This window comes from Pelodiscus sinensis, chromosome 19 (assembly GCF_052426305.1).
Source record: "Pelodiscus sinensis isolate ZL-2025 chromosome 19, ASM5242630v1, whole genome shotgun sequence".
NCBI lineage: Eukaryota > Metazoa > Chordata > Testudines > Trionychidae > Pelodiscus > Pelodiscus sinensis.
The window spans coordinates 12,652,025-12,674,917 of record NC_143070.1 but is presented as its reverse complement, the minus strand read 5'-3'; the positions used below and the strand labels follow the sequence as shown (position 1 = coordinate 12,674,917).

Here is a 22,893-nt window from a genome sequence, read left to right as displayed (position 1 = left end):
TTGATGCCCATTTATACAACTTATTTTTTTGATCCTACCTTGCCCAGCCCCCTGCACATCCCGTCCTTTATCGGTTCCCTCAACCTTTATATTACCAAAATCCCCAATGAATGGATGTCTGATCTTATAGAAAGCTCCTTGACACCAGCTTTCCACCAGCTCCTACCTTAAATAATCATCTCAACTCCTAATTACTGCATGGGTCAAAAGTCTGCTCCCACTCTAATTAAGGCAGAACCCAGATTTTCTATACAATCTCTCTTCCACCTGATAGCCCCACCCTCACTTTGTCATCTCTAGCCACCAGCCCCTGCAGTTATCTGGCATGTCACAATGGCACATCCAGAATTTCTATTCACATGGGATGTTTTCCCTTGGCCCCTCCCTGCAAGGTATCATGTAAAGGCAGAGTCAGGAATGGATACCCAGGGAGACAGTAAGTCACTTAGGGTATGTCTACACTACAGAGTTAGTTCGAACTAATTTAGTTCGAATTAGTTAATTCGAACTAAGCTAATTCGAACTAACGCGTCTAGAACTAAAAACTAGTTCGAATTAGCGTTTTGCTAATTCGAACTAGCATGTCCACATTAAGTGGACCCTGAACAGGGCTTAAGGATGGCCGGAAGCAGTGCCGGCAGGGCATCATAGGAGGACTTAGAGCGTGGAGATGCTGTCTCAGGCTAGCCGAGGGCTGCGCTTAAAGGGTCCTGACCCCCACCCCGGACAGACAGTTCTCAGGGGTGCCCCGCTTGAAAACCAGTCCTGGCTTGGAGTGCCCGGAGTGCCCACACTGGGCACATCACACCACTCGGCCATCAGACCGGCTGCACTTGCCGCAGGCTGCCATCTGGGGAGAGGGGGCAATTGGGGGGCTGCAGGAGAGCTTCCACCCCCAGAAGCCCGCAGAGCCAGCCCAGTCCTCCCCATCAGGGGCTCGTACCCCATTCCTCCCTCACCTCCTTCCACTTACCCTTCCCTAGCCCCTTTTCTTGATGTACAAAATAAAGGACAATTGTGTTCAAAAATGGAATCTGTCTTTATTGAACAAAACTGGGGGAGACTGGGAAAAGGAGGTGGGAGAGGGGAAGAGAGAGGCTGGGAGAGGGGAGGGCAACTACAATGATCAGGGGTTGGGAACAGGTCCCATATAAAGAGAGGCTAAAGAGACTGGGGCTTTTCAGCTTAGAAAAGAGGAGACGGAGGGGGGACAGGATAGAGGTCTCTAAAAGCAGGAGTTGGGTGGAGAGGGTGCATACAGAAAAGTTCTTCATTAGTTCCCATAAAGAAGGACTAGAGGACACCAAAGGAAAGGAATGGGTAGCAGGCTTCAAACTAGTAACAGAAAGTTGTTCTTCACAAAGCAAAGAGTCAACCTGTGGAACTCCTTGCTGCAGGAGGCTGTGAAGGCTAGAACTAGAACAGAGTTGAAAGGGAAGTGAGATCAAGTCATGGAGGTTGGGTCCATGGAGTGGTATTAGCCAGGGGGCAGGAGTGGTGTCCCTGCCCAAGGTTTGTGGAAGGCTGGAGAGGGATGGCACGAGACAAATGGCTTGGTCACTGTCTTCGGTCCATCCCCTTCAGGGTCCGTAGGGTTGGCCGCTGTTGGCAGACAGGCTACTGGACTAGATGGACCTTTGGTCTGACCCAGGACGGCCATTGTAAGCTCAGGGCTCAGGGTCGGGGGTCTCAGTGGACCCCCTTGATTTTCATACACACCTGCTCCTGGGTGGCCAGGCTGGCAGCTCTCCTGCACCAGAAGGAGTTGTCTACACTGCCCCTTCTTGTGCAAAAAACCCCTCTAGCACAATGCCGTTCTTCCTGAAAATAAGCAGCATAAGAGCATTGCGCGAGAGGGTTTTTTTTGCACAAGAAGGGGCAGTGTAGACAACTCCTTCTGGTGCAAAAGCCTCTTCTGCAAAAGTGGTGGCTTATTAGGTATGCAAATGAGGCTTGGCAATATTCCATGCTTAACCTCATTTGCATATTTCTTGCGCAGAACGGGCCAGTGTAAACATAGCCTAGGGGTGCTCCAGGGCTGGGGGCAGTAGGCTGGAGTAAGGGCTAAACTGCTGCTGTGGGAGAAGGGCTTGGTTCTTATGGAGAATGGGGGTGGCAGAGGGCTTTGAATGGAAGGGTTGGAGCGGGGCTTGCGAGTCATTCACCCACTGCTCGTGCATGGCAGCATTTTAATTACAGACTGGCTGGTCAGACCCTACCTGTTGGGCTGGTCTTTGAGTTATGCATATTTGTATCCGTAAGAAAATTTCATTAAGCATGGGAAGGGGGTGTCTGTCACACTGTGAATGGATTTCTTTTGTACATGTAGGCATAACACTAAATAGACCAGCTAGTAACCTATTAATTGAGCTCATTTGAAATAGTAGTTGGAGGTGACTGACGCTGCTTTTAATTTATCATTTCTAAGTCAGAAGGAAGCAAAAGTTGCTAACAGATCACAGTGAAAAAGAAAGAAAGAAAGAAAGAAAGAAAGAAAGAAAGAAAGAAAGAAAGAAAGAAAGAAAGAAAGAAAGAAACTCCTAGGAGAAGTGATGCATTTGACTGTTGTGGAGAAAAGAGGAAGTGGGAAAAGCAAATTGCTTTTAGCAGAATAATCTTAAAGTTAAAAACTAATCCTTTAAATAAATTAAAATCAAATCCTTTTGATTCTTCAGGTTACCTCTAATGTTAGTGTAGAAGGGAAAGTAAACTCTTGCTATGTAGTACAACGTATTAACATTGTGGTTTGCATGTTTGTATTAACCAATCACAGTCACAAACTGTGGGCTCTGAAGCAGTGGCTGTACAGGGTGTTTCCAAAAGTAGGCCTCAGGTTAGCTGCAATTTCAAACAGACCCAGTTTCATAAAGGAAACCAGCAACGTATTTTCTTTCTGCTTCACACAGGAAGTGTCTTAGGAAAATGCAGCTGCCTTTGCTACCCACAAAGCTGAAATCTTACAAAAGAAGATCTTTGACTTATCTCTTGCCACTTTCCCTCTATATAGCCTAAACAAGGTTAGTATTTTAATATTTGTCTGATATGCGGCCTGCCCCTGCTGGTCCTGCCGTGGCCACAGCTTCAGCTCTGGGGAACCTGGTGGTGGCTGCTGGCTGATCCCGGGGCAGGGACCTTGCTCTGGAGCTGCACCGTGGCCCACAGCTGGGAGAATTGAGCACGGCGACCTAGGCAATGCTAAGGACTGACTGCTGTCACCCTGCTCTTCTGGGGGTGTAGAACTGCCCCCTCCCTGATTACCTTGGGGGCAATTGGTGGTGGAAGGCAGAACTACACAGAATTTGCATCCTCATGTTGTGTCCTGCCGCTGTCAGAAGCTCTGTTCCCCGGAATCCTGGAGCCCGTGGGACACTGAGGTAAGAGGCTGCCGGGGACCAATGCTGGGGTATTTCCCAGTACAGCCCACAGGGGATGGGCAGGCCCTGCTGATGGGGGGAGGGAGGGCAAGGGAGATAGTTGCCCCCAGGTCCGGCCATTTCAGTGGTGAGCGGAGCTCCCAGCCATCGCTGCCACAGAAAGAGCAGCAGGCAGCTCCAGGTGTGTTTGCACTGCCTAGAGCAGCACCTCCCTGTGCAGCTGTAGGGGCTCGGGTGGGCCCAGTGCCCTGGTCTGGCCATGCTGAGGGCTGCCTGCCCTCGGCCCCTTTACCTTGCCCCAGGGTCCAGCAGCCTCTACCGAGATATGGCTGAGCCCAGAACAACCCAGCCCCACAGAGACCATAGAGAGGAGGGAGATTCACTGGAGGGGGAAGCTGACTCACGCCCCATGCCCATGTGTGTGTGGGAGGAGGGGAATGTGAAATCCAGCATAATTGTGGGGGGTTGTCTCTACACAATGTTAGGGATTGAACTGCCATGGGAAAAGCTCATCTTGGGGGCTGGGCTGGCTCATCCCCATGGGCAAGAAGAGGGGGGAGAAGGGAGGGAGGTGAGACACAGACACAAAGTGCCTGGGTCCTTGTCTTTACTGGGCTTGGCAGATCTTGGGGCACCCTTCCCATCCCCAGCTGGCTTCCCCCTCTGGCAAGATAACAGAGAAGGACTGAATCAGTGAGTATATATATGTGTGTGAGAGAGAGAAAGAGAGAGAGAGAAAGGGAGAGAGTCATCAAAGAGGGCAATATGGCCACAGCGCTTGGTTGGGTCTGTGGTTTCTCTGGGAGTTTCCCGCTCACTGTACAGTCACACAGCCCATATCTGGGCAGAGTGAAGTTTCTTTAGCACAAACACGTTCTGCCTGAGAAGAGCTTAAGTTCTTCCTGGGCCCGGCAGAGGCTGCTGTGCTGCTAAGACTAGGTATGTAATAGTGTAGTCGATTTTTTTGCTTAATAAGTCTCGGAGTCTTTTTCGCTTTAAAGCAAAAATTTGGCCTTGCACAGAACTCATCTCCATTGTCTTTATAGAGACCTTTTAATAGATTAGGGTTCAGTTTAACACACTGGTCACCAACCAGTAAATTGGGATTTACTGGTGGATCTTGGAGCCTCTGACAGGTGATCCTCACTGGTGTGGCCAAGAGACTATAAAGTGCCAGCACTTCAGCTGCTCCTCCCCACACTGCTGGTAATCTCCTGCTCTTTGCCTTAGCACTGCCCCTCCCCTGGGGAGCCTCCTGCTTTCTGGGCAGGGCAGGGGAGGGAGAAGAGGAGTGCTGATGTCGGGTGCTCCCCCCCTCACTTATGGTTGCCAGATATCCAGTTTTGAACTGGACAGTCCAGGGTTTGAGATTTCTGTTTGGGAAACAAATTGAGAAAATAGAAATGTCGGGTATTTTCTAACTAAGATGGAATGTCAATTGTGATGTCATGGCAAGTGTGTCCGGTATTTTTGTTGAAACCATCTGGCAACCCTACTCCCACTCTGTATCCTATCTCCACCGAGCAGGGCAAGGAGCACAACAGGACTTGGGAGGGAGTTCGCTGGCTGCTTTAGGGAGTGAGCCAGGGCCAGGACAGAAGTGAGCCTGCCTTAGCCCCACTGCAACCCCACCCGGAGCCACCTGAGGTAAGCAAGGCCCAGCTGGAGCCCACATCCCTAACTTCGTCCCCAGTCATGAACCCCCTCCTCCATCCCAAACCTCAGCCCCAAGCACCCCTGCAACCAAATGCCATCCCAGAACCTGTACCTAGAACCCTTCCTAAATCCCAACTGCCTGCCACAACAGCAGCTCAGAGCCCCTCTGACACTCCAGGTCCCTTAATCCAAGACCAGAACCAACACCCCAACACGCTGCCCCAGCCTGGTGAAAATGAGTGAGATGGGCAAGAGAGGGATGATGGAGTGAGCATGTGTGGGGCCTAGGAAAAGGGGAGGAATGGAAGTGGGGCAAGGGTAATTATATTTGAGGTAGCTCTTGGATTGCCCTTAAATTCAAGAAGTGATCTCATGCTTAAAAGGGTTGCAGACCTCTGGGTTTAATACCATGCATTTCCTATAATGTTTGCTCTCATCACTTTTCACTGCAGTGGGAACAGCAGCCAGCTCGCTGTATACTCTCCCAGCTCCAGCATGTGTCCGCATGGTGCAGATCCTCAGGCAAAAATGGAAAGAGAGGTTATATTCAAGGAGCAGATGAATTATAAGAACTCCCTCGTGGGCACAGGCAGAGCCCCACAACAGGATCGTGGATCGCCAGGAGAGGAGATTCTCCAGGTGAGACAGCAGGCGACCATCTTTGCCTCCCTGACAACTGTGATGGAGCCTCTGGCTTGCATGCCTGGAGAAGGCTTCTTCCTAGATTTATGTTAGTAATCGTGTAGCCGCAACAACTTTTAGCAGTTACACTGTTACTAAAATGCTCCTCCTGGGGGAGGGACCAGCATTCTATGCTCTTCTGCCCAGGCCCATTCCTGGGGAGTCCCCTGCCACTCCAAATAGGGTGGAAGGAGGAACCAGTTTAAAAACTGACTCGCTGTGCAGTCCAGCTCCCGCCTGCCATCCCGTGCTGCTCTTGCTGCTACAGCTCCCCATGGGCAAAGCTGCTTCGGCATCCCACGGAGCAGGCCTGCCATGGCCTGCTCCAGGATCCTGCCTGTCCTCCCTCCACACTGTTGCCTCTCTTTCAGTGGCAGCAGCCAGGGGAGGGGAGGTGGCTCCATGGGAGATGATACGTGCGGGGATCCAACTTGATAGCTGGCTTTCCACATGTACCAGCTCCCCGCTGTCCCCCTCAGTGTACTGCAGAGGTGGGATGGGGGATTAAAGGCAAACACAGGAAATACGGCGCTACTTACTGAAAGCAACGTGTATGAGTCTCAAAACTGGCCATTCATGAAACTGTCCTTCAAAGCTTCTCTGGTTTGTGCTGCCCCAAGATGTGATCTCTGGTGTCTGGCTGCTCAAAGTGTCTTGCTAAGGGATCTGCCTCTACCTCCCACCCAGCCAGGAAAGTTTCCCTCTTGTTCTCACAAAGATTATGCCTCTCTTGTTAATTTAAAAGTTGAGAAGTACAAAGTAATACATATTTGGAAAAATAATCTGAGCTATATGTATAAAAGAATGAGATACATGTAGGCTACGTCTACACTGGCATGATTTTCCGAAAATGCTTTTAACAGAAAAGGTTTTCCATTAAAAGTATTTCCGAAAAGCGCATCTAGATTGGCAGGACGCTTTTCCAGAAAAGCACTTTTTCCGGAAAAGTGTCGATGGCCAATCTAGACGCGCTTTTCCGGAAAAAAGCCCCGATCGTCATTTTCGCGATCGGGCTTTTTTGCGGAAAACACTACTGTGCTGTCTACGCTGGCCCTTTTCCAGGACAGTTTTCCGAAAAAAGACTTTTGCCCAAACGGGAGCAGCATAGTTTTTCCGGAAAAGCACTGATGATTTTATATTAGATCATCAGTGCTCTTCCGGAAATTCAAGCGGCCAGTGTAGACAGCTGGCAAGTTTTTCCGGAAAAGCGGCTGATTTTCCGGAATAACTTGCCAGTGTAGACACAGCCGTAAAGTAATGCACATTGGAAAAAATAATCCCAACTATACATACATTATGATGAGGACTAATATGGCTACAACTACTCAGACAGATCTTGGTGTCATTGTGTGTAGCGGAAGTCAAAAAAGTACATAGAATGTTAGGAATCATTAAAAAGGGACAGAGAAGAAGACAGAATACCTTCTTGCCTCTATATAAAACCATGGGATGCCCACATGTTGACTCCTGCATACAGATGTGGTTGCCTCATCTCAGAAAAAATATATTGGCATTGGAAAGGGTTCATAAAGGGCAACAAAATGATTAGGGGTTTGGAATGGATCCCAGATGAAGAGAAATTAAAAGTCTGGGACTTTTCAACTTAGAAAAGAGGACACTAAGGGTGAATATGATAGAGTTCTATAAAATCACGATTGATGTGGAAAACGTGAATAAGGAAAAGCTATTTGCTTATTCCCTCAATATAAGAACTAGGGGTCACCAAATGAAATTAATAGGCAGCAGGTTTAAAATTAACAAAAGGAAGCTTTTCTTCAACCTTTGGAACTCCTTTCCAGAGGATGTTGTAAAGATCAAGACTTTAACAGGATTCAAGAAAGAGCTAGATAGTTTCATGGAGGTTTGGTAATCAATGGCTATTAGCCAGGATGGGTAGGAATGGTGTCTCTAGTCTCTGTTTCTCTTGATATGGGAGACAGGGGAGGGATCACATGAGGATTACCTGTTGTGTTCTCTCTCTGTAGAGTATCTAATATTGGCCACTGTCAGCAGACAGGATACTGGGCTATTACTACTGGAAAAAGTACAAAGAAGTGCAACAAAAATGATTAAGTATATGGAACTGCCTCCATATGAGTGAGATTAAAAAGACTTGGATTGTCAAGCTTAGTAAAGAGAAGAGTAAGAGGGCATATGACAGAAGTCTATAAAATCGTGACTGGTGTGGAGAAAGTGAAATAAACTGAATGAAGTACGTTATACAATGCATAGTCAACCTGTGGGACTCATTGGCAGAGGATGTTGTAAAATCAACAACTGGGTTCCAAAAAGATTTAGATCAATTAACAGAGGATAGGTCCATCCATGACGACAGGGAAGCATCACTTCATAAAATGCCCTGTTCTGTTCATTCCCTCTGGGGCATCTGGCTCTGGCCAGTATCGCAGGACAGGATACTGGGCTGGCTGGACCAGTGGTGTGACCCAGTGTGGCCATTCTGATGTTCTGCTGTGGTGCATAGGCAGCTGGTGGGCTGAGACACGAAGGCTACGTCTCCACTGCAGGCTTTCTGCGCAAATGCAGCGGGTAGGATGCTCTTTGCTCCCCTCTCCCTGTGGTCAGTTTTGTTGAGGAACAAAAGTTCCACAGAGTCCAGGTGATTCTGCCGTCCCAGCCCAACCTTCTCCCAAATGGGTAGGGTTGCCAGGTGTCCGGTATTGACCCGGACAGTCCGGTACTTTCACCTCCTGTCCAGTAAAAACATTCAGACAATACCAGACACCTGAAACGTCCAGTATTTTCTGATTTTTTTTCCTGGCCAGGAGGGAAAAATACCGGACACCTGGCAACCTACAAACACGCAATGCCGTGCCCGGCATCCTTCTCGCCCCCCTCCCAGACCTCATGCTTACCTGGTTCCACAGGGAAGCTAAGTTTTTTGCTCAACAACTTTGGTCTCTTGCCCCCCCCCCCTTTGTTTTCTTCAACAGAATTTTCCCCCTCTTTTTTGGGGGGAGTGAGGGGGTGTTCGGTATTTTTGGTTCAACCATCTGGCAACCCTACTAAGGGGGTCTCTGAAATTCATTCAGATCAACCTGTCACATGGCAAATACCTGTCCCTCGGGCCACAGAAACAGCCCGAAGTCATGAAAGTGCCCTCAGTGGGTCAAGGGGGCATTAATTTCAGCCTGAGCAGTGTGAATCCTTTTCTAATGGCTCCTCTGGCCCTATCGCTTTGTGGGGTGAACTGGGATCGCCCCTCAGCTGCTTTGTCCCTGTTATTTCTTGGCAGATTTCACGGAGGAATCCGGCGCTGTTACCTGGGTTGTGTGTGTATGGATTGGCCGGAACCTGCCATGGACTGGTTATCTCTAAGCGCTACAGCCCACCCACCCCCGCCTCTCCATGTTACTACTCTCGGGAAGAGGTGGAGCCTATTCCTCGGAGCAGCCATTCCTCTCGCCATATCCCGGCGCACGCAGAGCGCTGAGGTAAGAAGCCGCCGGAGACCAAGGGAGGGGGATAGGAAAACTGCCCCAGTCCCTGCCTGCCTCAGTGGCCAGCTGGCGGGGCCGAGCAGGATTCAGCGCCTTGTTTCGCTGCTGCTGCACTTCCCGCATCTGGCTGCTCCCGCCTGTGGCGAGGCTGGAAGCCCAGAGGGACCGAGCAAGTGGAGGAGCGGGTATTTGGGGTGTCCGGAGCCCAGCTCTGGCCAGAGGCGGAGCCAGGGTGATTACCCCCTTACATCCCATTCCCCAAGGTCTGGGGCTGGAGCTGGGGGAGGAGGGCGGTTCTCAAGGTTCCCGGCTCAGCCCGAGCCGCCTCACCCTGTGGTGGGGTGGGCTCCGAGCTGGGCGAACACTGATGAACTCGCTTCCCTGTGGCTGCTCAGAGCAAAGTGAGCTCAGGGTTAGCCAGTGACTAACGCAACAGGGCAACATGGCTGCTAGGATGATAAAATCCTAGAACTAGAACTGGAAGGGCCCTTCAGAGGTGATCTAGTCCAGTCCCCTGTCCTCACGGGCGTGGCCAAGCACCGTGTAGATCATCCCTGACAGGTGTCTGTCATTTCCTAGGTTGTTATTTCCTATTTTATAGCTGGGCACTATGTATGCCCTTTTCCAGTCTGCTGGAAATTCTCCTCACTTGCATGATTTTTCAAAGATGAGAGCAAACGGCTCGGATACCTCCTCTGTGAGCTGCTTGACTATTCTAGGCTGCATTTCATCAGGCCTTGGTGACTCGAAGTCATCAACTTTTCTAAGTAATTTTTAACTTTTTGGTTTTTTTTATTTTAACTTATTCTTATTCCAGCTCCATGGTTCTATGATTCTATGAACTTCTAAGCCTGCCCCCATTTCTGCTGGGCTTTCATTATGTTAGGCATCCCTTCGTCTAACTCAGGGGTGGGCAAAAGAGACTCCGTGAGCCAGATCTGCAAAGCAGGTGGATCCGGCCTGCGGAGGCACGGCTGCCCCCCTGCTCCCAGGGCAATTAAGGCCTGGTGTGGGGCAGTGCCTGAAGCCTTCTTTGCTCTCCCCCACTGCGCACTGCTTACAGGGCGGGGCAGAGTGGACAAGGCTTTGCACATTCCCCTGCCCCAAGCCCTAATTGGCCTGGAGGCAGAGGAGCGTGCAAAGCCCCCTCCTGTCCTGCTGTGTGTGCCCTGCTCACAGGGCAGTGGGGAGAGTGGAGCACGCTTTGCATGCTCTTGCCTCCCCCGCCCCCAGCCAATCAGGGCCTGGGGGCAAGGGAGCTCTGTGAAGCTTCCTCCACCCTGCGAAGAGCCTGCAGCGCTTCATAGTGACACGGGCTCCTTGCAGGGCTGGAGGAGGCTTCCCATGCTCCACTGCCCCCTGGCCCTGATTGGACTGGGGCTGGAGGAGCGTGCCAAGCCTCTTCCAGGGCCTGGGTGTCCAGTGGGAAGGGGGCCAAAGGGCTCCCTCGCCTTAGACCAATCATGGTCTGGGAGTGGGTAGCCCCTCCCCTTCCCATTTAGGCCCCACCCCTAACAGGGTAGCCCAGGGCCACTTCAAATATTTTTGAAGTGTCCCGTGGGCAAAAATTATTGCCCGCCCCAATCTAACTTGGTGAAAATCAAAACAAAGAAGTCATTAAGAACCTCTGCGGTTGATCTGTGGTTTCCCCCAAACCATTTCCCTTCCCACAGCACAGTCATGCAACCCGCATTCGGGCGGGGTGGAGTTTCTTTAGTTGAAACATGTTGAGCCTGAGAAGGGCTGCAGTACTACCTGGGCCGGGTAGAGGCCACTGTGGTAGCAGGACAGCCAGCTGCATGAACACAGCTGGGTTATGGTGGTGAGTAAGGATGTAAAGGATCGTGTAATTGACTAATCAGATAGTCGAAAGGGTAGAGCTGCCCCTTTGAAATGCCGCAAGGGTTTCAAAGTGGCAGGGCTACATGAAGCCCAGAGTCAGCTGGGGACTCCCCAACTGCAGTTTTGAAGTACACCCCTCTTCCCCCTCCCCCCTCTTGCTGCCTCTAGCTGATAGAGGCAGCAAGGGGAGAGGGAAGCGACGAGTTGACAAGACTGTCCATTAACATCCCTAGTGGTGACAGGCAGGTGCACAGATCTCTCAGCTCCCTTATCTGCCCCTCTGGCTGCAGGTTCCTCCCACCCCTTGTGTCTGAACTGATTTCCACAGATGAGATCAGCACCAGACAGAGGCACCTAAACCTTAATTCCCTCTGGCAGAGCACAGGGGAGGCAGAAAACTGAACTAGAGCCTGAGTCCTTAAACCTGGGAGCATTTGTAACCTGGTCCTCTAGTGAGTGTGCTACAGGCTTCCCCCTGCCCGCTCCACAAAGGATCTGAGTTGTCACTCTCTGTGTTGTTAATTTTAAGCATTCTTAACTGAGTGAGGACTCAAAAAATGAGATTTAAAAATCGGAGTTCCCCTCTTCATCTTCTGGTTTCTCAGTCTCTGGAATGGAACGAGGTCACATTTTCAAACTTTTCTCTGTATCCACAAAGGCTGGAAATGTTCTTTAATAATTTAAAAAAAAATGAATACTGAGATTCTTTCCTAACTGTTTGCCCTGGGATGGCATACCAGCACCTATTTTCCTATCATGCCTTACTTAAATAAGATTCATTTATTGGCATTTTCCTGGGGCGGCCTGGCTCCCGACGCAAGGCCCTTGGGACACGCAGCTTGGGACATGCCCCATTTTTATTTGCTCAGCAACTTTGAGCCTGGAGTACTGGCACTCTTTTTCTTACAAAAAAAGCACTGCCTAAGGAGCTGGGCTTTGGAAAACCCCAACTATCCTAAAATCACAGCTGGTAACAGGATGTGAGAATTTTCCAGCAGGAAATTTAGAAACCTCATGATCTCTATTGCAGCAGTGCTTAGGTGACCCATGTCACTTTACAGTGGTTTTGAGCTCTCATCTTTTTACTTGAACAGAAGCTGTGTCCGAACAGTCCAAATCTCAGTGGAAAAGCTTCCCCCCAACACACGCACACACTGAAAGCTGTTTACTGGAGTGGAGGCTCCCTAAACTTGTAGTTCTTTCTTAATCACCTTTTTTCCTAGTGGCAGAAACATCCTTTCTCTGCATCCCCTCCCTCTGGAAGCATTTACCTTTTTGGAGAAGGGAATCACTTTGAAATATAATTTCCCCGGAGACGAAGTGGGGAGATAAGTGGGCAGGAGCAGGATTTCCCCCCATTCTCTCCAGGTAGGGATTTTAAATTTTTATCAATAAACTAATTGAATAGTCGATAAGGGTGCCTTGTCCCAGCGCTGTTGCTACACTTCAAAAGCGAAAGTGATGCAGGGAACAGGGGGACCATCAGGGGTCTGATTGAGTCCTTCACTGGCCCAGTGCTCCCTGTGGCGTTTCAAAGCAGTAGCGCCACATGGAGCCCAGGGTCAACTGGAGACTGCCCCGCTGACCCAGGGCTCCATGCAGCGCTGCTGTTTTGAAACGCTATATGGGGGTACCTGCAGCATTTCAAAGTAGCTGTGGTGCAGGGAGCCCAGGTTAGCTAAGTTACCCTAAGTTCCATGTGGTGCTGCCTCTTTGAAACACTGAGGGATGCCTGGGGCCAGCTGGGGAGTTCTCAGCTAGTGCAGGGCTTCCTGTATCATTTCAAGGCGGCAGTACTGCATGGAGCCATGGGTCAGCCGAGGACTTCCCCCGCTGTCCGTGGGCTCTATGCGGAGCTGCCGCTTTGAAGTATCCCGTCCTCTTCCCCCCACTCTTGATGCCTCTTCCTGATAGAAGCAACTAGGTGTGGGTCGACTAGTGTTTCACCACCCTACTCCAGGTGAAGGGATGAAGGGCCCAACTGCATTTGGGGAGCAAATAACTGGACTTGTCCAACAACAGTTGCTGTTAACCACTATCTAGTCTGTGTTATAAGTGAGTTACTGTTCCACTTTGTGACTAGAAGAGGGGAGGTTGTCTAGGGCACACAGTTGAAACCCAGCTGTGGGAGAGAGCTGTGTAACCGTTAAACCACAGGGCTGAGTCCGGATGCCTGGAGTCTGTTCCTACAGCTGCTACCGCCTGAGTGACTCTGTGGACATGGCAGGGGGTTGGTTATTGCCTGTGCCTTAATGTCATTCTCTGTGCAACGGATGTGGGCATGCTCACCCAAATCTATCGATAATAGGTTCTGTACAATTCTGGACGTGAGTGGTTAATCAGTGAGCATTACTGCGCTGTTCTTAGCTTTGGGGTTTGTTCTGAGCAGTGGGGGTGTGTGGCAAAGCTCCAGCTATTTCCTGTGGATCTTGTACTAGTGTTAGCCCCAGGGACTCACTGTAGCCCTCCACACAGCCTCTGTCTCTTTAATCGAGACAGGAGCCACAGCCTACTGAGCTATCCTCAGTAAAAGCAAGTTCATACATTTGGGTAAAATCCCCTTTGGAGTCCTGACCTCCCTTCTTCAGGCAGGCATTTAGCATATGTGCATGTGTGATAGGCCATCAGCATTGGTTTGTGCAGGAATGGACTAGAATGGTTGGAGGGAGACAAACTGCCGGGTCACTCTTGGTTCTTTTCACTGGGGATGCAACTGGACTGATTGAAATCCCAGCATTTAAATCACCAACAAAAATAATTGATTTAAATCAAGTATCCCAATGATATTTTTTGATGTTTCTTAAACAACTAGGCAATTCGCTCGTCATAAGACGGGATTTTGAGGTCTCTCCTCCACGTCGGTCTTTTCTCCTGAGCCTCCGGGGTCTGTCTCTCTCTCTCTCTCTCTCTCTCTCTCCTCCTTCTACTGCCTCCTCCCCCCCCCCCCCCCCCAGCTCTCCTCCACCTCCTGCCTCTCTCTCTGTCTCTTTCTTTCTCTTCTCCTCCCCGTCCTGCCTCTCACTCGGGGGACTGCAGAGCCCAAATGGCCGTTTGGGCTCCACACTCCCTGTGCTTCATGGGGGGCGCGGAGCCCAAATGGTCGCTTGCGCCACTTGCTCCCACGCGGCGGCCTGGCTGAGCCACACAGAAGTCAGCCGAGCGCCACGGCAGGAGGCGAAGGGGGCCGGGAGATGATATTCATGGCCAGGGGGTGGGGCCTGGAGCCGCTGTCAGACCACACATCACCGCCCCGCCCCCCTTTGCCTCCCACCGTGGCACTCAGCTGACTTCTGTGCCGCTCACCTGGGCTGCCACGGGGGAGCAAGCAGTGCAAGTGTCTGTTTGGGCCCCGCACTCCCCATGCAGCACGGGCTACCCAGAGTGAACAGATAGCATTTCAGGCAACAGCCCCCCCCCCCCCCCCCCCAGGGAACAGCCAGAATTTCAGGCAACAGCGCCCCCCAGAGGGAACAACCAGCATTGCAGCGTTACAGACTCTAAGACACTGGGCTACTATATATATGATGGCACAAATCTGATCATTGAAACATGTTAGTTTGCAACCCAGCACTAGGGATGTCAACATGTAGACGACTGCATGATTAAGCAATAATCCTGTCAACTAAAGACATCCCCACTTCCCCCACTCCTTGTTACCTCTGTATCAGAGGCAGCAAGCAGTGGAGGGCGTGAGCCCGAGACCAGCAGATAGCCTTCCCCAACCTATGGTGCTCCCTCTGATAGAGAGGCAGCAGCTTGGGTTGTTCAGAGGACAGGTGGGACCAAATACACATGGGGAGCCAGCTTTTAACCTGGCTCTGCATGCATACCGGCTCCATGGACCCATCTGCCCTCACCCCTTGCTGCCTTTACATAGACAGTGGAGAGGGTGGGGAGGCAGAAGCTGGCGATGTGGGGAGCCAGCCCTGGCTCCATGTTGCTACCTCCCCCTACCACACTGCTACCTCTATTAGAGCATGGGATGCTGGCACACATCCTGTCCATGGGGAGCGTGGGGAAGCTGCTGGCCCTGCCACTGTGGACTCTATAATAGTTGTGTAACCTACAATATTTTGTGCAGTTACACGACTATTCAATTAATCACGGTCTGACAATCCTTGTCTTAATTAACTCCTCTGTCATGCTTAGCCCTGATTCACCATCACGTAAACACAGAACAGTCCAATCCAGCTCGTGTCTCTTTGCACATGTTACTTTAGTCTGCTGGGAAACAGAAATCTGAACATACAGAACATTCCAGAAGCCAGAACGAGACTATAGGCCTGGCACATTTGGGATGAGGAGCAACTGTAGCTGTTACTTTTAAATGAGACATTTAGTATTTTGTCATTTTAAAAAATAATTTATGTTTATCTACCCTGGGGGATGGGACACCACAAACAAACCAACTGACCCTTCGGCTGCCCTGACTCATTTCTCATTCTAGGTCAGCCAGGAGAGGAGCCAAAGCCATGGACTGTTGCCTACGAGAACAGACCCTGCCATGGCTGTGAGAGGCTGTTTTGTGCAGCTGCCTACTTCATGAAAGTCCAGCAGCCAGCGCTGCTTCTCTGAGAAAAGAGATGAGGGAGAGAGAGGAAACCGGCCCCTCTGCGCGGCCTCTTAATGCCTCAGGAGATTTGAAGAGTGAAGGAAAACCAGGTAACTGGAGCTTCCCTGCCTAGGGACTGGCAAAGGAGAGATGTCGAGATTCTGACTTCTAGTGGTGGGTGTAACTGCCCTCTTCCCCCCGTTCCCTGGTGCAGCAGGGGCCGTATTTCTTCTATGGACTCAGCTTGTTATGTGCAGCTTCTCTCTAGCGTGGCTGCTGTAGCACGTGCAGCTCCAGTGGTGCACAAGTGAGAACATAAGAACGGCCATACTGGTTCAGACCAAAGGTCTATGTAGCCCAGTATCCTGTCTGCTGATAGTGGTGAATACCAGATACCACAGAGGGAGGAAACACAATAGTATGGTATTCATCATGGTAATCATCATGTGATCCCTCTCCTCTTCTCCATTTCCAGACAAACAGGCTAGGGACGCCATTGATGGCCCTAACCTCCATGAATCTATTTAGCTCTTTTTTGAATCCTGTTAAAGTCTTAATCTTCACAACATCCTCTGGCAAGGAGTTCCACAGGTTGACTGTGTGCTGAATGAAGAGCCACTTCATTTTGTTTGTTTTAAATGTGCTACCTGTTAGTTTCGTTTGGTGACTCCTAGTTCCTGTATCATGGGAACAAGTAAATAACTTTTCCTTATTCATTTTTTCCACACCAGTCATGATTTTATGGACCTCCCCTCTTTTCTAAGCTGAAAAGTCCAAGTCTTTTTAATCTCTCTTCATATGGGACCCATTCCAAACCCCTCATAATTTTTGTTGCCCGTTTCTGAATCTTTTCCGAAACCAGTATATCTTTTTTTGAGATGAAGTGACCACATCTGTTTGAAATATTCAATATATTATGGAACTGAATATATAGAGAGAGGCAGTAAGACATTCTGTCTTATTCCCTATCCCTTTTTAAATTATTCCTAACATCCTGTTTGCTTTTTTGTCTGTCACTGCACACTGAATGGATGTTTTCAGAGAACAATCCACAATGACTCCAAGATCTCTCTCTTGAGTAGTTGTAGCCAGTGTCACGGAAAAAATGCATGGTGTCCTGGGAATGCTTCTGCTCCCCCCCCCCTTTTTTTTTGTGGAACAGAAGACGTGCCTTTTAAGAAGCCCTGTATGCCTCGTTCTATGAGGAAGAAGGGCTCTTCAGAAAGACAAGGATTTTCCTAAATTTGGCCCACAAATTTTTGCACAATTTGCATACTTTATTCTGATAGCTCAGCATTGTCTAGACATAGCCGGGGGACAGTCCCATTGGGAGGGAACTGGCAGCAGAGAGAGGCATCACTCCTTCTGAGAATACCTGCAACATGTGAATAGAATTATCACCCCCTCCCCCGAAGTGTAACCATAAAAAATGAGCATGCTTAAAATTAAGGGACAAATCTGGTAACAACTGTTACAGCAAGAGGAAACTGAGGAGAGGTCACCCAGAGCACCACAACCGGCCACCAGGGGGCGAGCAGGGGCTGCCCAAACCTTCACCAGCAAACGCTCCCAGCTGCCTTTTCTGTTCCATGTGTTATTGCACAGACTGTTTGTGCTGCCCCAGCTCATTCCCCTGCCCTCCATGGCGAACTCTCCCTCGCCTGCCAGTCTCTTGTCAGAGTTTTCTAGCTCCTTGATCCTCCTCCCTTCAGATTAGATCCTGACGGCAGCCGTTCTGGTCTCACTGATGGGTTTTATTTTCCAGGTGATCAGGCTAAACCTGCGCTATGGAAACGTCCAGCTGTCCTCACAGCCGTAATCGTGGCTCTGGGGGTCATCATCGTTGCTTTAGCAGCAGCTCTGGGAGGTAAGTTCCCACCCCCTGAACATTCAATCTCTGGGTGTGGAGCTTTCTGCCTTTGCTGCTCACAGCGCCCTGGTGTCTGCTCCTGGGCTCTCAGAGTCGCTCTAGGGTCTTTCATACAAAGCCCAGACTGGGCCAGACCAAAGGTCCATGTAGCCTGGTGTCTTGTCCGCCAACAGTGGCCAAGACCAGATGCATAAAGGGAGTGAACAGAAACAGGGATTCATCAGGTGATCCCTTCTCTGTCGCCTGTTCCCAGCTTCTGACCAACAGAGGTGGGGACCCCATTCCTGTCCATCCTCCTAGGAGCCATCCTCCAGGAATGTCTCTGGCTTCCTTTTAGTTCCGTGTCCCCTCCTGCCCGATCACTGTCTGAGCTGAGGATATCACAGACTCAAGCAGATTTCTCCTCACAATTCTGTGAGGTGGCTCCCCTTTATGTGGTGGGCACAGGCACTGAGGCCTCTTTGCAGAAAAGGCACCAAGACACCCACGTCCCAATTTCAGGCACCCTGTGATCCACCAAACCCCTGTATGGCCACTGCTGAGCCCTGGGACGCCTGAGCCCCCCCGGGGATGACAGTTTTGCCATAGACATTCCCTCGGTGCTTCTGTGTCTGTCTCTGGGCTTGTGCTGCTGCTTGGCCTTGCCTGTGGTAGCCGTAGGGCAGGATCTGGCAAATGTGCTTAGGATGCCAGCCTCTGTGAAATAGGTGGGGGGACAATGAGATCTCCCCTCTTAACCCTGACTCAGTGGTTAGGGCCCTCACCTGGGCTGTGAGACACCCTGGTTCCAGTCCCCTCTGCATGAGGTGAGAGAGGGTCTGAGCAGGGATCCCCCACCTCCCAGGGGAGGGCCCAGCCACTGAGCTCTGGGGGGAGGCAGGGGAAGAATCCTCAATATTGCCTGTGGAAGTTGTTCCACTTCAGTTATTTAATTCCACAATGACTTACTAGAACCCTCTGATCTAGTATCCCGAGTGGTAGGAGCCCCCCGCTCTCAGATCCCTGCTCACCAGGGATCGGGGACTGAGCAGGGTCTCCCACATCCAGCTGGGAGCCCTACCGAGGGGTTACAGGTCATCTCGAAGATTGCCCTTTCTCCTCCCCTCCCCCCCAGCCATTTCCAGGGGAGTTAGGTGTCAACTTCTCCCAAGAGCTGACATGGGTGCCTGTGTCTAGGGCAGGATTTCTGCTGCAGGAGACTAGCAGGGCTGCTCCTCCCTGCAGCCAGGGCTTAGGTGCTGAGTTGCAAGAGGGACGAGGTGCAGGGCACATCCCTGGTCGCTGTCTCCTGTTGGCTGGCTTGGGCAGCCGCTGTCTAACCTTCTGGCTGTTGTGGGTCCCATTTGTAGGCACCTCTCTCTCCCCATTCATTGCATGGGGCATCTGGGTGCCCAGGGCAGTCCTTGGGTATCCCGTTGTCCAGCCTTGCAATGCTGAAATTTTACTTGTCTAGGAAATCATTAGGACATCACATGCCTCTGTCCCTGCCTGTATCCAGACCCAAGGGTCAGGCAGGGATTCGGACATGGCTTGGAATTTTATCTGGATTTCCTGGATCCCAGTCACACAGGGCAGTGAACACAAGACAGTCGCTCTGTTTCAGATCCCAGCCCCTTCTGTTGCTACTTTCTGTATTTGGGGATTCTCTCTACACATGTGTGGACTGGCATGGAATGATGTGTCCCCTTCCCAGCAGCATGTGCACATGACCACTCTTGAGGTTTTCCTTTGCTACCTCATCAAGATTTCTGAAGGCCTGCAGTGATGCAGAATTCCACCAGGAGTTTCCTTTAGCTGGAGAAAAAGCCTAAATCAACTAAAAACAGCCATATTGGGACAGAACGAAGGCAGTATTCCAATAGTGCCAATGCCAAATGTTTCAAAAGGAGTGAATAGAGTGAATTGATCCATCTCATTATACTTTCCAGACTTCTGCCAGAGGCTAGGGACACCAACCCTGCCCATCCTGGCTAAGAGACATTGATGGACCTAACCTCCGTGAACTTAGCTAGTTCCTTTTTGAATCCTGTTATATTGGCTTTTGCCAATCTATATAACTCTGGCAAGGAGTTCCACAGGTTGACTGTGCACTGCATGAAGAAATATTTTCTTTGGTTTGTTTTAAACCTGCTAACTATAAATTTTATTAAATGACCCCTAGTTCTTTTGTTATGAGAACAAGTAAATAGTTTTTCCTTAATCACTTTCTCCATACTTGTCATGACTTTATGCCTTGGATAAGGGAATGTGAGGGAGTGAAAAGAGGAGGCCTGGCATCGCAGGGATGAAACAGGACCTTTTGGCTCAGCTAGTCCCACCCCACTTTATCTGTACCCAATGCCAGGTCAGGAGGGAGGATAATGAAGGAACCTGGCTCGTTTAGGGGCTGACCAGCAAGGAAATGGGAGTTTGGTTCCGCAGACTGCAGGACACAAACCCAAGCCTGTTCACTTGGCCAGCCACAGGAGGAAGTCAGCTTCCAACCTCACCCCATGGGACAAAGGGGAGACCCTGCTAGAACCTTAACTAAGGGAGGAACCTGGACTCTTGGGGCCAAGCCCTGAGCTTAAGAACTATCCTAGTATAGTAGGTCAGAGTTCCTAGGCCTGGGGCACCAGCAGCAAAGTCCTGCAGCCTTTCTCTGCTGCCTAATCCACAGACCCATCCACTAGGCCACCCCACCCCCAGGGTGACCCAGTCACAGGGATCTTGTCAAAGACTTTCTGGAAGTGAAAGCAAACTGCATTCACTGGACCCTCCTTCCCCGCATGCTTGTTGGCCCCTTCAAGGAATTCTAGTAGATTTCAGACTCACATGGTCTTTGGGAACAAGACCAGCAGCAGCAAGTGCAGCAGGTCAAACCCCCTCTTTGGGGTCTGATCCCCTCTAGTGGCCATTTTGTGGAATTGACTGAATTATGGCTGCATTGAATATGTAACTAGCAGCCTTGGGAACTTGCTGGCACAGGAGAGTCCTGAGTCCTAGAGCTCAGCAGGATTCATAATGGGACTGGACCTTGATGTGGCTCATGAGACCATCCAGAGGAGACCCTGTGTCCTCTATAAAGGGGGATGAATCAGCCGTGCTCTCCTGCCCCTCCGGGTAGGTCACTCTCTCTGGATCAGGGTACGACTGGAAGGAATAGAAACCTTCCCACTTTGGGGGGGATATTCCCTGGGGCAGGTATTGCCACCACGGCCCACTAGAGGGTGTCTTGCCTCCCTCTAAAATCGCTGGTGGCGGCTCGCAGAGAGCAGCTGTGTGGCCCATCAGTCTGTTCCAGTCTGGCCGTTCCTGCGCTTCTCTTCCTGCTCGTTCCCCATGGAGACACGAGGGAAGCATCAGTCTCCTATCTGGGTGTTTTCTGCATTGTCCATCTCCTCTCTGTCTCTCTCACTTTCTCTCTTTTTATTTTTTAAGTGGAAAAATCTAGGCAGCCGCCTCCCTGCCCCGCTGCTGCCCCTGGGTGCCCCGACGGCTGGTTCAGGAGCGAAGGGAGATGTTACTATTTTTCTAAGGCTGAAAGGGACTGGACCGAAAGCCAGAACAACTGCGCCTCACACGCTGCCTCCCTGACTGGGATTGAGAATCTGCAGGAGCTGGTGAGCAGCACAGACGCTTTGTGCCGAGCCCAGTGATCGCCGGCAGCACAGGCCGGGCTGGAGTCAGGCTGGGCCCAGCCACTGTAGGGAAGAGCCTAGGGCCCCAGCCTCCCCAACCTTGCACCTGCTCAGAGCCTTGGTGGGAGACTCCCCCTGAACAGGGCTGGGCCCTCTCAGTCAGTTCCAGTCGCTGCCTGGGGCCTGCAGGGGTGTGAACCTCCCTCCTCAGCTGAGCCCCAGTCTCCAGGTTCCCTATGGATGGAGAAGGAGGATCCAGCTGAAAATGGGACCTGCTCTGTGCCCCCTTCCCACCTGCCACAGTTCCTCTCCCCTGGCCCTCCTGTGCCCTGAGATGGGCCCTGCTGGTCAATCTTGTTGCTCAATCCCTGCTTTATCCAGTAGATGCTACAGCCCCAGGGAGAGTGAAGGGTTAACACGGATCTGATCTCTTCACTCAATTAGAAAGGTTGATGTCTCTAGAAATCCCTGGCTGCCCTGGACTCCCTGGGAGGTGGGGGCAGCACAGAGCCAGGGTCTAACTCAGCTGACAACTTTGCTTGTATTTGAAAGGCTTCCCTGCTGCCCTACCCAGGCAGACTGGACCACTGGATTGGCCTCCAGAAGGACGCAGGTGGGGTCTGGAGATGGGTCAATGGCACCAAGTTCGACCGTCGGTGAGTCTGTTTCTTTTTCTGCATTGGGTCCGAGTTGATGGAAATGCCTCACTGGCTGCTTCCCCCCCTGCCAGGAGTGGGGTCTGGGCTGGCACAGGGAGCGGGGATCCTGAGCGGCTATGAGTGCAGCAGCTCCCATCCCTCATCTGGGTGTCTGTCCTGGTCTCTGCCTGGCACATGCTGAATCTAACTCCTACTGCCTCTGGCTTGCAGGTTTGAAATACAAGGAGGAGCCGAGTGCACCTACCTAAATGAAGACCTCACAATCAGCAGCTCCAGCTGCAGTAGGCTGAGGAAATGGCTCTGCAGCAAACCCGATGCCTCTACATAGCTAGAGGTGCATGTTTTAGAAAGGGACTTGGGAACTGAGTGGAATTGGAGACCAGATATGACACAGCCTGGATCTGGTCCCCCTTCATGTCCCCTTCGTGCTGCAGCCTTGTTCTGTGTTTATTACTCTGCCTCCAGAATTTTGCCTGGTCCTAGCTTTGAATCTCCCTGATGCTGGGGTCTGAGAGCCTTCTCTAGGGCAGATGTCTCAGTTTCAGAGGAAGTGCCTCTGTATCCCACCTTTGTCAGGGCTTGGGTCTCTCGCTGCTCTATCACTTCGTGCAGGGGGCCTCTTCCACTCCCAGCTGACCTGGCATTTAAGGCTTCACATCTCCCTTCTGTGCACTGTGTTGTCCCCACAAGCCAGCCCTTCTGCAAACCAGTGCCTGCATTTTGCTTCTGCTCTGAACTAAGGATAGGCCAGCACTTATAAGCTATCAGAGCCATTCCTCAGCTGATGCGTTTTTCTAGGGTAAAAGCACAGAAGAGAAAATGTATAAAAATAAAATTTCCCATACGCCATAACGCTGGGTCGGGTGACGGGGTGGGCCCACTTGCTGATTCCCTTTTCTGTTCATTCCCTCTAGGGCAAAGAGCCAAACTCCACCAAAATTCAGAACAACTGGTCAACAAAGAGCCGTGTAAGAATGCCCTTTTGCAGACTGAAAATATACAACCTAATGTTATTGCTACTTGACAGAACACTAAATGAAACATTGTATTCACAGACTTTATGTAATAGCATTTTTGTTGCTGCTGCGCCTGGCAGGAGTCAGGGTTGGGGTGTATGGGGAGCTCTGGGCAGCAGGTTGGGATGTGTGGGAGGTGCAGGAGGCAGGGCAGGGTGGGTGCTG

General features: G+C 50.9%; 1 protein-coding gene across 5 annotated transcripts; it reads left to right on the top strand.

Annotated features, from left to right (window-relative positions):
- The first annotated feature begins 2,147 nt into the window (after positions 1–2,147).
- Positions 2,148–22,624, top strand: LOC149522185 (C-type lectin domain family 2 member D-like). Of its 5 annotated transcripts, XM_089770567.1 has the most exons (10): positions 2,148–3,374; positions 4,902–5,021; positions 5,483–5,669; positions 8,965–9,163; positions 12,235–12,379; positions 15,459–15,673; positions 17,329–17,430; positions 20,854–21,035; positions 21,606–21,709; positions 21,923–22,624. In XM_089770567.1, exons 6-10 carry the CDS (start codon positions 15,595–15,597, stop codon positions 22,038–22,040), a joined length of 585 nt encoding a protein of 194 aa, XP_089626693.1. In that variant the 5' UTR covers positions 2,148–3,374; positions 4,902–5,021; positions 5,483–5,669; positions 8,965–9,163; positions 12,235–12,379; positions 15,459–15,594; the 3' UTR covers positions 22,041–22,624. The 5 variants fall into 5 exon arrangements, with proteins under 5 accessions (XP_089626693.1, XP_089626695.1, XP_089626691.1 ...); XM_089770569.1 differs by lacking the exon at positions 4,902–5,021; XM_089770565.1 differs by lacking the exon at positions 2,148–3,374 and having other exon boundaries at positions 3,908–5,021.
- Positions 22,625–22,893: the final 269 nt, after the last annotated feature.